Below are 16,934 nucleotides of genomic sequence, written 5' to 3'. Positions count from 1 at the left end.
AATACCTGCTTTCATTCCCATTTTGAGCATCTGAACTATAATATATGGGCCATCTATTTATTAAAGGAGAGAGCTTATTTTGGCATGGAATAAATTGGTGCTTGCAGCAAGATGCTGTTTAATACAAAGAACGTTTCTTGAATTCCTTTCAGGTCTGAGATCCACAGCTCAAGAGTGTTTGGTGTATATGTTTTAAAATCGCATGACTTTAATACAATCCCTTTTCTTCAGCTGGCATGAGAAGGACATTCCCATCCTCTATACGCTCTGTTCTTTACTTTCTCAAAGCTGAGGCGACAAAAACACTGCCAGCCTTATCCAGCATTTCATGGAAAGCTGCCACTCTTAACTGGCGCCTAAATGCAATTTCAGACTGTCCCAAGAGACCTTTTTGTTTTGAGGTGAATTCATAACACTAGGGCCAACAAAGAAGTTAACACAAACTTTCACTGTTAAAGAAAGAGAAAAAAACTCTGCAGGCTTACTGAAGGAGCTCTGCTTCTGTGAGCGCCTCTGTCTTCTGCTCCCCAGTGACAATGGCCAGTTCATCCTTCAGTTCCTGGATTTCCTTTTGTAGGCGTATAATCATCTATAAACGGCAAGCCGAGAGAGTAAATGTCAACTCCTCATTAAGGAGAACTTGGTGACAGAGAACGTACATCTTTTAAAACTATGAACAATTTTAAGGATACAGAAATGTATAGAGAATGATATCAAAGGAACTCCCATACCTACCACCCAGCCTTGTTAAACCTTAACATTTTGTTAAAATAGTTTAGAGTTTTTTAATACAAATAAAACAATACTGATATAACTAGAGCCCTTATTCCAGTTCCCCTTCTGTCTTTCCTGGGGTAACATTAAATGGTATTTATTGGGTAGCATTTCCCAGCATGTTTTCATACATTTACTCCATTTGTATAAATGTAACTGTAAATAATGTATGGTATCATTTTGCATGCTTTAAACTTTATGTAAATATTACCATACTGCCTGTAATTGTAACTTTTTTCTCTCTCACATTATGCTTTTGAGATTTTTTATATTGCTTTATGTGGCTCTAGTTCATTAATTTTCATGGGTATATAGTATTTCAGTAAGGGAATATATCACCATTTACCTATGTCCCCTGTTGATGGAAAGAGGATTTTTACTTTTGCTGTTGCAAACAGTGTTTCTGTGAACATTATAAATCTCTGGGCACATATATGAGAGTTTCTCTATAGTGTGCACTTAGAATTGCATGGGTGTAGAGTATTACATCTTCCTTTTATTATATATTGCTAATTTGCTCTTCAAAGTAGTTATATAAATTTACATTCTCATCAGCTATATATATAAGTTCTTGATTCCCCACATTTTTGTCACTATCTGTGCAGTATTGACAAACACTTTAATGTTGTCAATCTGGTAGATATAAAATGGTATCTCGTTTAGTTCTAATCTGCATTTTCATGATTATTAGAGAGGTTGATCATCTTTGTATATGTATATTGGCTCTTTGGGTCTCCTTTTCTGTGAGTTATTTATTCACATTCTTGTCCATGTTTCAACTGAGTTTTTACTTTTCCCTTTTCATTTGTAGGCTTTTTTAATATTCTGGATGTGAACCTTTTATTAGTTTTATACAATGCACATATTTTCTCCCAATCTATATCATGTTTTTCACTTTGTGGTGTTCTTTTTGTTAAATGAAAGTTTTAAATTTCAATACAATTTTATTATCAACTTCTTCCCTCATAAATTGTATTTTTATGTCTTAAAGAAAATCTATTTTACTTAAAGCCATAGGGATATTTTCCTATATGTTCTTATAAGAGTTTTAAATCCTTGCTTTTCACATTTAAGTTGATTTTATTTTGTAAAGTATGAGATATGGGTCTAATTTTAATTTATTTTTTATATAGTTAACCATTCAAGTTTTGCTATTTAAATTATCTTATATAACATATATAAATGTGTCTTTTCCTGGGTTACAAGTTAAAAACATTTGTCTACTTGACTATATGTATGGCAATACCACATTGTTTTAATTACTATGTCTTAAGAAATTTTGGCATCTAGATAGAACAAGACCCTTCAATCTTATTCTTTTTCAAAATATATTTGACAATGCTTGGTCATTTACTCTTTCATGTAAATTTTTGACCTAGCTAGTAAAATTCTACTGAAGGCCCTCCTCAAATTTTAACAGAAAATAAATTTGATTAAAGGGTTAATTTGGCAAGACTTAGCAAACGAATGATGTGGAATCATCACATCTGTAAACATGGTATGGCTTTCCACTGATTCTTTTCAGTAAAGGTTTATAATTTTCTCTATAAATATCTTACATGTTTTTAATTATTTTTCCTAGTATTTTAAAGTTTTTGTTGCTATTATAAATATAAGTTTTGTAAAACTGCATTTTCTAATTGTTGGATTTTGATGCATAGGGATGCAATTTATTTTATGTATGGATTATGTACTATATAATTTTCTGAAAATTAGTATGGTTGTTTATCATTAAATACTCTTGAATCTTCCTTTTAAGCAATCAAATTATCTGCAAGTAATGACAGGTGTTTTTCTTTTTGTTCAAATCCTTATTAATTTTTAAAAAAACACTGTCTCTATTCTAGCTAGGACTTTCAAGTACAATGCTTAAGACTCTTGTCTTATTCCCTCTAACATTTTACCTGTAAAATGTTGGCTGCAGTTTTTGGTTGATACTCTTAACTACTTTAAGGATGTTCACTTATAGTCAAAGTTTGGTGAGTCTTTTCAAACTATATATATGCGTGAATGCTTAATGTCATCAGGTGCTTTTTATGCATCTAGTGATAAGATCAAATAATTTTTTAAAAACTGTAAATATGATGAATCACCTAAATTCATGTGTTTTTTTTTTTTAGTATGAACTACCTCACATATGAAAAGGTATGAGAACACCTTGTACCCACTGCTTAGCTTAAGTGAACACCAATGTACCTACTATTTAGCTCAAGAAATAAAACATTACAGGCTCTTTTGAAGCTCTCATTCCTGTAGAATCTCCTGTAAATGAATTTTCCATTACCATTACTCTAACTTTGGTGTTTATTTTTCTCATGGCTATTTTTTTTTTCTTTACTATACATTCATATATTTTCTAATGATAGATTATCCTTAAATTCTAGAAATAAACCTAACTAGGTCACAATATCACATATCATTTTAATGATCATATGATTATAATGCAAAGTTCCTAAAATAAAAATTAGCAGGGTGAGTCCAATTTTATTCTTCGATATTTGGTAAACATAAAAAAAAAAAAATGAGTCTAGTCCTTCCTCCCTTCCTCCTGCTTTCTCTTTTTCTCTCTTTTTGGTAGATTTGATATTGTTGAATCAGTTTATTTATTAGTTGTAGATTTATTCATGTTTTTAAACTTCTTGTTTTAGTTTCAGCATTGTTTTTCTAGGAAATTGTCCATTTTGTTTAAGTTTTCAAGTTTATACCATAAAGTCTAGTCCTTCCTCCCTTCCTCCCGCTTTCTCTTTTTCTCTCTTTTTGGTAGATTTGGTATTGTTGAATCAATTTATTTATTAGTTGTAGATTTATTCATGTTTTTAAACTTCTTGTTTTAGTTTCAGCATTGTTTTTCTAGGAAATTGTCCATTTTGTTTAAGTTTTCAAGTTTATACCATAAAGTCATTCAAAGTATTTTTTTATTATTTTATTTACCATACCTATAGTTAAGTCCTTCTTTCATTCCAAATATTCTTGTATAAATTTGTGCTTTCCTTTTTTTATTTCTTCATTAATCTTTCCAGAGATTTGTTCATTTTATTAATCAATAAAAAGTCAACTTCAGGTTTTGTTGTTTCTTTCCATTGTATCTTCTCTTTGGTTTCTGTTTTTATTTATTTTTATACTTTTTAATTTCTGTCTTTTTACACTTTTGGATTTATCTTATTGTTCATTCTAAATTCTTGGTTTGGAGGTTACCAGACCAAGGGAGTGGTGTAAATTTGAACTTCAAACTCATGTGAAGCAACGCCTTAGGATTTCAAATTTTCAGAGAAACCATATTTTGTTCTACCTAGGGTCTGGGTTAAGGCAAGAAAGCATCCCTAGCATCTCCCTAAGCCGGCAAAAAGATTTTTTCCTTACAGGTTCACCTTTATACTGGTTTTATATTGGGGATGGGAGAGATGTCTTAGATCCATCAGCCATCTTCCAAGGGCTTTGGCTTCTATGCCTTTATGAAAATCCCCTTCACCCTTCCACTCCATGGCAAATGCAGCCTCAGCTTCTTTTCTGGGCTCTCGAGAATTCCTTTACTTCCTAAGGCCTCAGACATATATTTCAAAAGAGGCTTGTTAAATTTTATATAGGTGGGTTTCATATTATCTGTACTACATCAACAGGGCCAGGAGTTCCAAAGAACATGATACTGAATACTTTGAACATATCCATGTTCCTAGAATTTCATTTAAATACACAGAATTGAGTGGGTTTTGGTTGTTTGCTTCCTTTCTTAGAATGTTGCCAGAATGAAAATCCTTAGATGGGAACTATGTGAGTCATTCATTGGTTCCCTTTCTCTACTAAACTAACATTGATGCCATATTTTCTACTTCTACTAAGGCTTTCAAAGTCAAATCTTACCAACAAATTATCTTCTGCCTTAGTGAATAAAAGTCTCAAAAAAGCGAACTTTTAATGATTTTGAAATTATTAGAGTCACACTTCCCATCAAATTTCTGCAGGTATTTTGGAATGAGGGACATCCTTAGAAGATTCTGCCCCATGTCCTGTCACCACAGACTCTGGCCTGTTCACAGTTCTTTTATTATTTTGTCTCTCTGAGGCACTAATGCTTGTAAAGAAAACAGGTCAAACTTTGCTGGTCCTGATCTTACAGAGCTGGTCCACATTTGCCATTAAAGTTTGAGAGTAAGATATAGGAAATCCCATACAGGTTGTATTTTGAGCGATTTAGAGAATAAATTTTTAGTTGTCACTTGTACTTCAGAAAAGCTCTGTACATAAAATAATGCACAGGCATGTCAGTTTTTAGAAGCAATTAAAAGAGACCAGGAAACAGCACTTGTCAATTACCAGATTATTTTGCACCAGGAAGACCTCAACATTTGTTCAATTATCAGCTATTAGCTTTTTGACTCCTGATTTCTCCTTTCTTTAAATCTCTTTCAGACCTACATCAAACACATGATAATGTTTACCTTTCTTCAAATTCCTTAAGTTGCTTCAAAGAAAAGTCTCTCTAGCCAAATTTAAAGAAAAAACTTCCATTGTCTTATATGTTTATTTTCCTTCAATTGTAAACTAATTTTTGTCTTCAGGCTAATAACCCCATCGCTGTCTTTCTCATTGTGCACGGTAATGCTGCAGGGCTGCCGACAAGGCAGAGAAAACAGAAGAATTCATCCCAGGAGTTCAGTTCCACTTGACTCATGCCTTTGAGTTGTCTCCTTCTCAGTGGGGCACTGTGTGATGCTATATCTGACCAGGGCCTGTACTCAAAATAGATCCTGCCTCACCCATTGGTTTCTCCTGAAGAGAATTCCATCGGGGGAGCTCAAGCTCCCCAAGGTGAGCAGGATAAAACAGATAGCTCCATTATTCTTTTTTCCTCTTTCTTCTCTACTCTTCTATGGAATGATTTCAGGGGAGGAAGGGCAAACAATCAATAGGAAGTAGTTAATACGCATAACAATGAATTTGAGATTTTTCTTTTGGAATTTGAGAAATTTGTAAATAAAGCACTGTTAGTAAGATTTCACTTTTTTTTTTTTTTTTTTTTTTTTTTTTTTTTTTTTTTTTTTTTTTTTAAATAATGGATACTACTAAGCTTACACCAGATTATTATTGAGAAAATTTTAAAAAGAAAGCTTAGTGGTTTGCAAAGTAGTATAATCTTAATTGGAGGGCTACGAAATTGAAAATTTTTAGTTCAACATTTTCAGTGCTGGTATAAGTTGCATTTCAATTTCTAAAACAGTAACAAGATGGAGGAAAGAGAAAATATCTGCTTATAATGAGCAGCTGAATCATGTAACCTGCAAATATTTTCCCTTAAAAAAAGCACTTTGATAAAGCAGAATTCATTGCTGTAAAACTAGAGGCTTGGTCATTTTTCCATAAATTAAATCATTAAGTTTTAAAAATCTCTAGAATAAGCAACAGAACAGTTATGCAAAATATGGTTGTGTTTAAAAACCATCAGCACTTTTTCTCGATAGGCTTTTATAAAAGATGGTCTATTGTTATTGTCTCTGGAACGTTAAACATGTTTTTTGAAAGGCTACTATATAAATATAACTGTGTATGACTTCATCGTATATGTTCTCAGCACTCACAGTGGAGTAATGGGGTCTGAAGGTGAGAGCACAGACTCTTGAATCAGACTAACTGTCTGAATCCTGGCTCTGCTACTTATTAGCATTGTGTCTCTGAGCAAGTTATTTAACATCTGTGTGCCTTGGTTTTGTTATCTGTAAAGTGGAGATAGAGATGGCATTGACTGATAAGGTTAAGAGAATCAAATGAGTCAGTATGTTTCCAGTACTTAGAACGTTGCCTCGTTGGGGGAGTAAGTGCCCCCCGAGTTTAGGTAATCTTTGATATAGTACTTTGATTTTTTTAAAAGCCTAAACAAAAGTTACTTACCAATCTGGGATCAATTTCTTCATTAAGAACAGCTTCATTCTTTATGAGAGCCACTCGTTGTGCAAATCTGCAGGTGGATATAGACTCCTAAGAAAGCAAAATAACTCCTTAAAATGTTATGGCATAGATTAATTTTTGCTCACAGGAAAAAGGATGCACATCTAAAGAGTGGTGTGTAATAAATGCAATGAGGAAACATGCCTCCAAATTAGAGAGCTTTGCATTAGAACATTAGTTTTAATTAAATTTTTGTTTAGACTTAATAAAATGACCAATGCCAAAAGAGTGTGTTGGGGAGGATCCTGAGGTCCTAAGTGGCAACTGGTATGTATTTCTCAACTACTCATCTGTTAAAGCAGGACCATATATACAAATCATAATCAGAGCAGGTACCATAATCCATGAACATGGAAGACTACAAAATAAATATTTGTAATAGGCCAAAAAGAGAAGATTTAGAGGAATTTTACAGTGCAATTGGGGCTTGGCCTTATTTGGAGAGGTACTCTGTTGCTTCTTGTTTCCTTCTTTGGGATAAAGTCTGGATTCTAAACATTAAACTGAAATGTATGAAACATCATCTGGCTCTAAAGCAATGCGGGAAAGCCATTTGTCAGCCAGGCCCTGCCAAAGCATCCTGGGTATTGTGCCCAGTGACATGTCTAGGGACATATCTTGGTGATGTCTCCAATGTATCTTAGTCATCATGAGCAAAACAGAGCAGAAGCTGATGGGTTTCCTTTCTCATGTCTCTGGTCAAAGTAACTAACCCATCAGCAAGACTTCTGAAATTTGTGTATGAGACTTCTTAAAATCATCTTGTGCTGTGTGAAGCCAGTTCTCAAATGGTGTAATTACAATGCTGGCAAATAACCCAAAGCTGTGGAATCTGTAGGGTACTTACCCCTGAAGGCATTCCCTCCTCCAGCTGAAAAGATGGAAACCCACCCAGGATCCTCAACTCCACCCTACAAACTAGCAATAAAAACTCAAAAGTGAGAGCTCCAAAAAGAAGAAACAACATACGTCAATGTTTCTTTTCTCTAAAGAGAGTGTTGCAATCATGGTCGTCATGCAGTTCCCACCCAAACTGTCTCTTAGGACACTAGTCATCATGGAGTTTCTATATGGAATGTGTAAACGGTGTTTTTCTGAAAGGGCAATGATAACCTGTGGTAAGGTAGAGAAATAATGGCATTAGATTAGCAGAAAATGCACATATGACAAACAACTGAGTTTCAGCTGCAATAATAATACAAAAGGAAATATTAATTAAATGCAGGGTGACACCCAAAACTTGGACTCAGAATAAATATCTTAACAATATTCAGTACAGTAAAGGTAGAGATGGAATGAAGAAAATGTAGCAAAAAAATACCATAATAAACCCTGTGATTTTTGGACAGATGATATAACTTGTATAAAATTGGTATAACAGACTACATTAGTATTCTGTTATCAGCTGTTGGGAAATTCATACAAAGACTCAAGAGGAAATCATGACAGATTTTAAAAATCCTACCAAAATTGGTCTGTATATTTCATCTTCAAGAAAAAAAAAAAAAAAGAAAGCAGATAAGAACAAGAGACAGTAGAGGTGAGTCGTAAAAAAATCACATTTTGGTGCCAGCTTGTGCAGGTCTAAATTATGAGGGGCATGTCACTCAACATTTTTGTCTCAGTCTCCTCATTTGTAGAATAGGAAAAAATAGTACCTAACTGATAGGTCGTTGGGAAGATTAAAAGAGTTAAAATGTGCAAATTATTTTGAGTAGTACCTAGCCTATAATAAGTGCTATCTACATGTTTGCTATCATGTAAGTGATACGGGAAGTTTATGTTGGTTCAACTAAGTTTTGCTCATCTTACTCCTGAGTGATTTAGGTACTTAACAGGAAGGTACTTGATGGACCGATGGTAGATGAATGAAAAGACTACTGTGAAGCCTTCGTTTCTGAGAGTGGAAGAATGATTTCAAGAAAAATATCAAGAGATATTTCCAAAGAAAGCTGCCAGGGGTCCAGGGTTTCCTGGGAAGAGGAATCCAGTGCCAGGATGCCCATTGCAAATCATCAGGATTAAGTCACCCACATATGTGACTTCAGGGCATCACAAGGTCCTGCTCTTGACAATACTGCCAACACATGCCATTGTTCTAGTCTTCTGTACTCTCAGGTGTGTAATTCCCATCGTTAGAACTTCTGTTCCTTCAATTTACAAAACAAGATGGGAGCATTGTTTTTGAAGGCTGTTCTGAGCAAAAGTACACAACTATACTACTGGTCTCACTTTAAATTCCTGAGCACAGATTTTACTATAAACCAAAAATCTCACGATATTTCTCTTGAAATCATTCTTCCACTCTAAGAAATGAGGCCTTCATATCTTATCTTTTTGTTTCAAACTCTAGACAGCCTCCTCTCTCTGCCTTCAATCTGAGCTGATGGCCACACACCCTCTTACTAGATGTAAGCAGTCTGATCAGAACTATCTCATGCTCCATCACTAGATCCATAAACATTCTACCCTCCCCCTTGTTACTGTCCTGCTCCTAAGGCCTGCACTCCATCCTCTCCTTCTTCCCCGCTCACCTATTTTGCTCCTACGATTAACCCCTCTCTCTTCCAAACCATTTCTCTCCCTCACCTAGATCATTCCCAACCTACATGGCCACTATAGTACTAAATTAAGACGCCTCATTGCAAGGTCATCAGCAACCCCCACTAAAACAAAAACACCGATTGCCATCTTACTTGATTTCCGAGTGGAGTAAGCATTCAACACAGGCACTCATGACCTCCTGTAGAAAACATTATTCACTTGGTAATTAGGATGCACACTTTCCTCATTTTCATCTTTCTTTAAAAACCAGTTAATGAATACTTCATTTTCTTTTTCCTAAATTATAAATATTAGAGAGCTACAGGGCACAGTCCTTGATCTTTTTCTCTTTCTTATCTACACTCTCTCGCTATGTAATCTCACCCAGTCTCCTAGCTTTAAATATATCTATATCCTGATGTCTCCCCAGTTTATATTATCAACTTCTTACCTGAGCTACTATCCTTGTGACAACTCCACATCACCACTTGGGTGTTTATTCTTGACTTTCTCTTCCCTCTACCTTCAGACTTTACCCATTATTATTTATTTTTTTAAAATTTATTTATTTAAATTAGTTTCAAGTATACCATACATTGGTTAGATTAATGGCACCACCATTCACTACTGACTCAGTCAAAAATCCTAGGCATCATTCTTTATTTTCCTTCACCTCCAACATTCAATCCTGAGCAATTTGTATTAGGTTTAACTACAAAACATAGCCAGAATTGGACCACTTTTCCCCACTTCTCTGCCACCAGTCCAGTTCAAGCCTCCATCATCATTTCCTTGGACAAGTCTTTGAATCAGTCTCCTTGCTACTCTTTTTGCCCTTTCAAGGTTGACTTTCTACATAGCAGCCAATTTTTTTAAGATGTAAGTTACATCAAGTCACTGCCTTGCTTACAACCTTCCCAATACACCTAGCATAATGACCTAACTCTTGTGTGATCTGGTCCCTGTCTACCTATCTGACCTCATCTCTTGTTGTGCATTGATTGCTCATATCTGCCCCGTCGTTGCTCCACCATACCAAGCTTACCCCCATATCATATCCTTTGAATTTATTGTTCCTTTTACCTGGAATGCTCTTGCCAAGATTTTCATACAGCTTCTCATCATTCGAGTCTTTGCTCATATTTTACTTCTTCACAAGGGCTTTCTCTGAAACCGCTATCAAAGGTTACACACTTATCTTCAGGCTGTTACTCCATTTTCTTTTTCTTCTGGTACTTATCACTAACTGAAATTTTATTTATTTAGTTGTTAGTTATCTGCTTCCCCACCAGACTTTCTCTCCACAAGGCTAGGGTCTTTGTTTCTCTTATTCTTTCCTCCCCAGCTTCCACCACCTCCCACTGTCTAGAACAGTGCCCAGCAGCCAGTACGTGTGGCAGAAACTAAATCATCTCCCTCAGCTCTCATGACAATCCCCATTCTAGTTTTATTTCCTATAAAACTACATTTCCTAGTCTCTCTTACAACTCACATTTTGCATGAGACCTAGCTCTCTCAAGCAGATGACACTCCTATGTAAGATTTGAAGGTAAGTAAGGAGAGGTGATGGCTATGAGGAAGATCAGATTTTTAGAAGAGTATGGTAACAGAGGCATCTGGTTCTTCTGAGACAGCTGCAAGGAAGGTTCTGGAATCTAGGACTTAATGTCCTAAATACCAAGTGGGGATAATAGTAGTGTTTTGCAGAGCAGTTTAGTGGTGTGGTTAGATGCATCTCCTGGTTGCTCGTTGCCACCTGGGTAGTATCTATGCCCAGTTTTCTAAATTTTCTTGAGATTCTTTACATTTAATAAATTCTATGCTGCTTAAATTAGCTAGAGTAGATTTTTCCAGTTTGCAACTAAGAAATTTGACAAATACAACACATGGTCAACACATTTTTGTTAAGTGAATCCGAACAGATGCATGAGTAGCTTAATTAGTTTCACCTGAGAAGGCAGTGTGCTGGTCATTAGTATGGAATGAGATTTGAGAGAACTAAGTTTCGGTGTAATTGAAAATGAACTGGGGACTATGGCAGACCCAAGTCTGAGTGGCAAGGTGGTAGCATAGGGAGCTGAGCAGAGATCCAGACCCTAAGAGCCAGGAGGACAATAAAATATTTGAAAGAGGCAAGGTAGGCCCAAATACCAAGTACCAGACCAAATAGGGGTTGGTCTGACAGGTGTGCAGAGAGTGTGGCATTATTGTCTATGAATCATCAGTTAAATATCTCACAATGTTCTACGTACTTTGAAGTTCTTTTATAAAACAAATGTCATTATATTTTCCCCTGTTCTAGGAAACAATGTTGCTATCTCTTCAACAGCTTTACTGACAACTTAGATAACATAAAACAGAATATGCTTATTAAACTTACTGTTGATGTTAAATTACGTGATGTGTTAGTTAACTTGCTTTTGTTTGCAGTAACAGAAAAGATAACCTAAACTGGTTTTAATCATAGGGGAAATTTATTGGCTCATGTAACTATAATAGGAAAGGCTTTTGGTTAGAATGACCCAGAAAGTCAATGCTACCACCAAAGACTTAGTTTATGCCCATATCTCAAGTCTATCTTCCATGTGGTAGAAGTCTGCCTCTCTTCATGGCCATAGGATGGCTGCCAAATGCTCTCATGTTACAAACTTCTTTATTTATAACAGGTACGAGAGGGCCTTTCTTCTTTAGTCATTAAACAAAAGTCCTGAGCTTCTCTAGAGACCAACTTGGGTCATGGGCCCATCCATGAGCCAATCACTGTACCCAGAAAGACAGGCTCCAATTGGCTTAGAACAGTCAGGTTCTACTCCTGGAGCTGGGATACACTCCTGTCTGCTACCACCTGGAATGAATGGGGTACACGCAATCCCAATGTCTTTTCCAGAAAAAGTTCTAAAACTGTGAGAGGAAAGAAATAAAATTAAAAATGAGATTACAAATTGAACAAACAGTCTTTACAAATGGAGAAAATGAAGCCAGTTTAGAAGAAAGGAAAGAATGCAGGACATAGAGTCAGAATCTAGCTTTTCCACTTGTGCAATCTTAGGCAAATCTCTTAAATTTCTTAGCCTTATTTTCTTTACCTATAAAATCTCCACACAGAAAAGTGGGATGAGAATGCCTGTCAATCTCAAAAAAAGGATCTCTATTTAGAGATCAATATAAATCATTTCTGGAATAGTTCTTAGTAAAACAAAAAGCACTGAGTGTTGTAGAGGGGTCTTCAGGCTATGTTCTTTATGATCCCTTTGGAGACTTGTTTTGGCCACAGAGACCAGTCCTAGGCCATTTCTTTAAAAGAAGACCCTGAACAGGTATCTTCTCAGTGCTAAAGAGCTTAGGAATACCATAATAAGCTCAGATCTCTTGAAGCAGATACAGACCTTCATAGTGACCCAGAAATGGCCAGTATCTGGGAAGAGGCAGAGGAAGATTATTCTTTGTGGGGCTGCTGTGGGCGTTCTAAACTGAGTAGGAACCATGTGATCTAAATGGAACAGGGTTAGGAGATGGTCATACAACCTGGGTTTTTTTTCTAAACATTTACTTCCATTTTGGTTTTCATGTATAAATACAATAACATGTTCCTGAAGGCATTCCTCAACTGACAAAGAGAGAAATCTCATATTATACTTAATATCTCTACGTACTTAGAAACCGTGTCTAAAATTAATAATTTAATTTACTATTGAATGAACTAAAGAGATTTTAAGAGCTCAGAAGTGCATGTAAAATTATCCCTTGAAAACTGAAAAGATTTGGAATGGTTACAACTGGCATTGGCACCATTAGATTTTCTTCTGAGCACAACATATTCAGTGGAAAGCCAAATGGAAACTGAAACTCTAGAAGTCTCACTCATGTTGGATAACTGGCTGAAGTGACACCGATTCCGATTTCTGTAGAGGTAAATAGCAAACACTCCCCATTCTCAGTGGTTTCTCACCCAGTATTTGGGCTGATGGAGACCGTGGGTCACACCAGGAGCAATTGGGAGGCTTATGGTTAGAACAACTATGCACGGTCCTCTTTTTTTCCCCCATGGACTCAATTTCTATGGCCGAGATGTACCCTGTTATTGTGGTTTAAAATGTTTTTGAAGAGACTTTTTGGAAAAAGTACTGCATACACAAGGAGAACTCCAAAACCAACAATACTCTGGCAAACAGAAAGTTATTTACTTGAGAGCACAGTAAGGTGCATTCAACTCAGAAAATCTGCCCTGTGAGCAGGTGGAAGGTCTCACAATTATTGCCAGAAGTGCAGTTACAATTTTGCATGGGATTTCTAGGAGCAGTGTGAGCTAATTAATGTAAGAAAAGTTACCAAACTGGTCATTATCTAGTCCACCTCCATTTTAAACAGTGCAACTGAGACAGAGAGGATGTAATTAATTACTGACACTTATATAAATTTCTATTACACCATTTATCTTACTGTATTGCGAAAATTTGCTTATATGATTTGCTCTTTCACTGGATAACATGACAGCACAGACTATTTCTCAGTCATACATTTATCCCCATTGCCTAACATAATTTGGGCACTCAATCACAATTCGTTGAATGGATAAATGAATGAAGCTAACTAAACTAATTTGCGTTATACTTCCAGTCTCATTAGACACATAATAAAGCACTACATAAAAAAATTTCATTATAAAAGTCTTGAAAAGTCTTGAAATTCTGTTATTTCATTAAACAGTATCTGCCTGCTCTTTTTATTATTCTCATTCCTATATACTCTTTGGTTCTCTCTTATCTCTTTCTGTGTAAAAATTCCAAAATTTCTCTACTACCCACACACTTTCTCTCTAGCAGCGACTTCTTGATTTACTCAGCCCCACGTATCCATGTCCACATACTGTAGTTTACCATATTTATGTTCTTCTTTCTTCTCACGTTAATCTTCTCTTCCTCCTCTCTCCATTATCTTATGCTATACTCTCCTTGAAGATACTTGTATATCAGTGTAAATAGTTACCAATTGGAGTGATGCAGTAGGTGAATAAGAAACAGATAAATTATGTTCAGAGAGCCAGAGGTCAATGACATATGCATGTCTCTGTGACCCTGGGTGAATCGATCCCCCTAGACTGAAGCTAAGGGCTACAGGCTCCCAGTTCCTACTGAATGACATGCTCTAACCCCATTCTTTCCTGGCTCACTCCTACTCATCTTCAGTTCTCTGCTTAATATCAGCCCTGAGAGAAGCTTCATTAACTTTCTCCTTCTCAAAGTCCACCATTACAAGCTCTCCTCACCCGTTGGACTTCCTTTGCATAGCTCTCACCTGGATTACAGCCACATACATTACTACTTATTCAATGTATGTCTCCCTACACTGGACCATGAGACCTTTGGGGCAAGGACTGTTTCTATTTTGTTCACCACTAGGTTTCAGTGCCAAATGCTATCCACAGCACATTATTGTTCTTTATAAATATTTGTTAAACAAATAAATTAGTTATATGAAAATCAAATGCCACATAGCCACCAATACTACTCACATGAGGCTGATGTTACAAGAATTTTGAAGAGAAGATATCTGAAGAGAGAGATTTTTAATGACAAGTAGCAGCTTGCAAAGGTTGTGTAGAACAAAGAAAAAGAAAGGATTAGCGGCAGAACATTTCTCTTGAGTGATTACAACTGGTAGAAATTCTGTTTCAACTGATGAATATAATTTTGTATGAACTGATGAACATAATGGGAATTAAAATAGTGCTACCATCTGAAACAAGTAGATATAATTTCTTTGAAATACGGCACTTTGAATAGAGTTCATTATGTTTTCATAACAATGTTTTATAAGTGTCCTATTAAGTAAAAAGCTCTGTCAAGTATAAGTAATGCGTAATATTTGAGCAAGCGAGAGCTGAGGAATGCTGACTCTTGTCAGAAACATTAAAATGATCCAAATGCCACACAGGCCTTAATCTCTGGGTACCGCATTACTGAGATTCATCTGGTCAGAGCCTAATTGTTTGCATCTTGTTTAGATAGAACTCCCTTAGGTTTTCTCTCAATCTGCATTTTCACTCAACTTGACCATTACAAAGTATTTAACACCAAGACAACATTGGTCTCAAAAAGGCAGTTAAAAAAAAAGATTTTTCCTTCAAATCTTTCAGTCTCCAACATTCATTAACAAGTTCTTCTGCCTTGCCAATATATTCTGTATTTCTCCACTCCAGTTTTTGATCATGTTTCTCTTTTTCTTAAAGAATTTGTAAGTAGTTGCCATCTTTAACATTCAAGTCACAGCACTTGTACACACAGAGCCGAAAGGAATTTGAAAAATTATCTCATTTAATTCACTCGTTTTAGAGATGAGGATTTTTTTCTGAAAGATTTATTTAGCTAAACCAGATGAGCTTTCTCTGCCCTTGAAGTCAAATTCAGAAATAAAAATAGAGTACATATTGGGGTGGATTGTAGTAAGCTTGGGGTAGGAGTAGGGAGGGAAAACTAAGGTAAAGAGAACCATCACAGGGTCATGAAGTCACCAGAAACTGAAAAAATACTGGTCATCTCTAAATTACGTTCCCATAGCTATTCTACTAGCCTGAAAAAGTAGGCCACAGGAGGTCATTTATAACCTATATTCATACCTACTGCTAATACTACAATAAAAACAACAAGCATAATGAAATAAAGCTTAAACTTTGGAGCCAATTAATTCTAGGTTCAAATCCTCATCTCACCATTAGCTGTGTAATCTTGGGAAGGCCTTGGGAAGACTTGAGTTTAAAAATCTGTATGATGAGGATAACAACTCACACCTGTAGTGTAGGACTGTTGTGAGATTTAAATGATGGTATATACAAAATGCTAGTAGCTATACCAATGTTCATATAAGCATCATTCACAATAGTCAAAAGGTGGAAACAACTTGTGTCCATTGAAGGATGAATAGATAAACAAAATATGGTATATACATATGCTGGAATATTATTCAGTCTTAAAAGAGAATGAAATTTGGATATATGCTACAACATGGACAGACCTTGAAAACATTATACTAAGTAAAATAAACCAACACAAAAAGACAAATATTGTATAATTCCACTTATAAGAATATCTAGAATAGGCAAATTCAGAGACAGAAATTAGAATAAAAGTTACCAGGGGCTAGGAGTATAAGGAAATGGAGAGTTATTGTTTAATGGGTACAGAGTTTCTGTTTGGGATTATGAAAAAGTTCTGGAAACGGATGGTGGTAAGAGTTGTTCAACATTGTCAATATACTTAATGCCACTAAATTGTACACTTAAAAATTATTAAAATAGTAAAGTTTATGTTATGTATATTTTACCACAATAAAAGAAGAAAATAAGCAAAACAAAACAAAAATGCTGGGAGAGTGCCAGATGAAAAATACATGGGCTTTCAAGTCTTTGGGGGTAAATACCCAATAGAGGGATTGCTGGATCGTATAGTAGATCAATTCTGTTTTTTGAGGAATCTCCATACTGTTTTCCACAGTGGCTGTTCCAATTTGCAGTCCCACCAGCAGCGTATGAGGGTTCCTTTTTCTCTGCATCCTCTCCAACATTTGTTATTACTTATCTTGTTGATAATAGCTATTCTAACAGGTATGAGATAGAATCTCATTGTGGTTTTAATTTGCATTTCCCTAATAGCGATGATAAGCATCTGTTCATGTGTTTA

At 35.6% G+C, this 16,934-nt stretch overlaps 1 protein-coding gene across 2 annotated transcripts in view; it reads right to left on the bottom strand.

The window, feature by feature from the left end:
- KIF6 (kinesin family member 6) overlaps positions 1–16,934 on the bottom strand; it is a 369,189-nt gene that overhangs the window by 241,652 nt on the left and 110,603 nt on the right. The window contains exons 1-5 of one of the 2 annotated variants that reach the window (XM_025042753.1): positions 10,342–12,914; positions 9,411–9,457; positions 7,684–7,827; positions 6,658–6,744; positions 486–589 (exon numbers count right to left, since the gene is read on the bottom strand). In XM_025042753.1, the coding sequence (XP_024898521.1) occupies positions 486–589; positions 6,658–6,744; positions 7,684–7,827; positions 9,411–9,434 (359 nt within the window). In that variant the 5' untranslated portion in view covers positions 9,435–9,457; positions 10,342–12,914. Of the gene's footprint in view, positions 1–485; positions 590–6,657; positions 6,745–7,683; positions 7,828–9,410; positions 9,458–10,341; positions 12,915–16,934 lie in introns of those variants that run through there. The other variant, XM_006926847.3, reaches the window with a different exon arrangement.

The sequence above is a fragment of the Pteropus alecto genome, unplaced genomic scaffold (assembly GCF_000325575.1).
Source record: "Pteropus alecto unplaced genomic scaffold, ASM32557v1 scaffold7, whole genome shotgun sequence".
Lineage (NCBI taxonomy): Eukaryota > Metazoa > Chordata > Mammalia > Chiroptera > Pteropodidae > Pteropus > Pteropus alecto.
The sequence above is the reverse complement of the archived record's forward strand: the minus strand, read 5'-3'. Positions and strand labels throughout refer to the sequence as shown.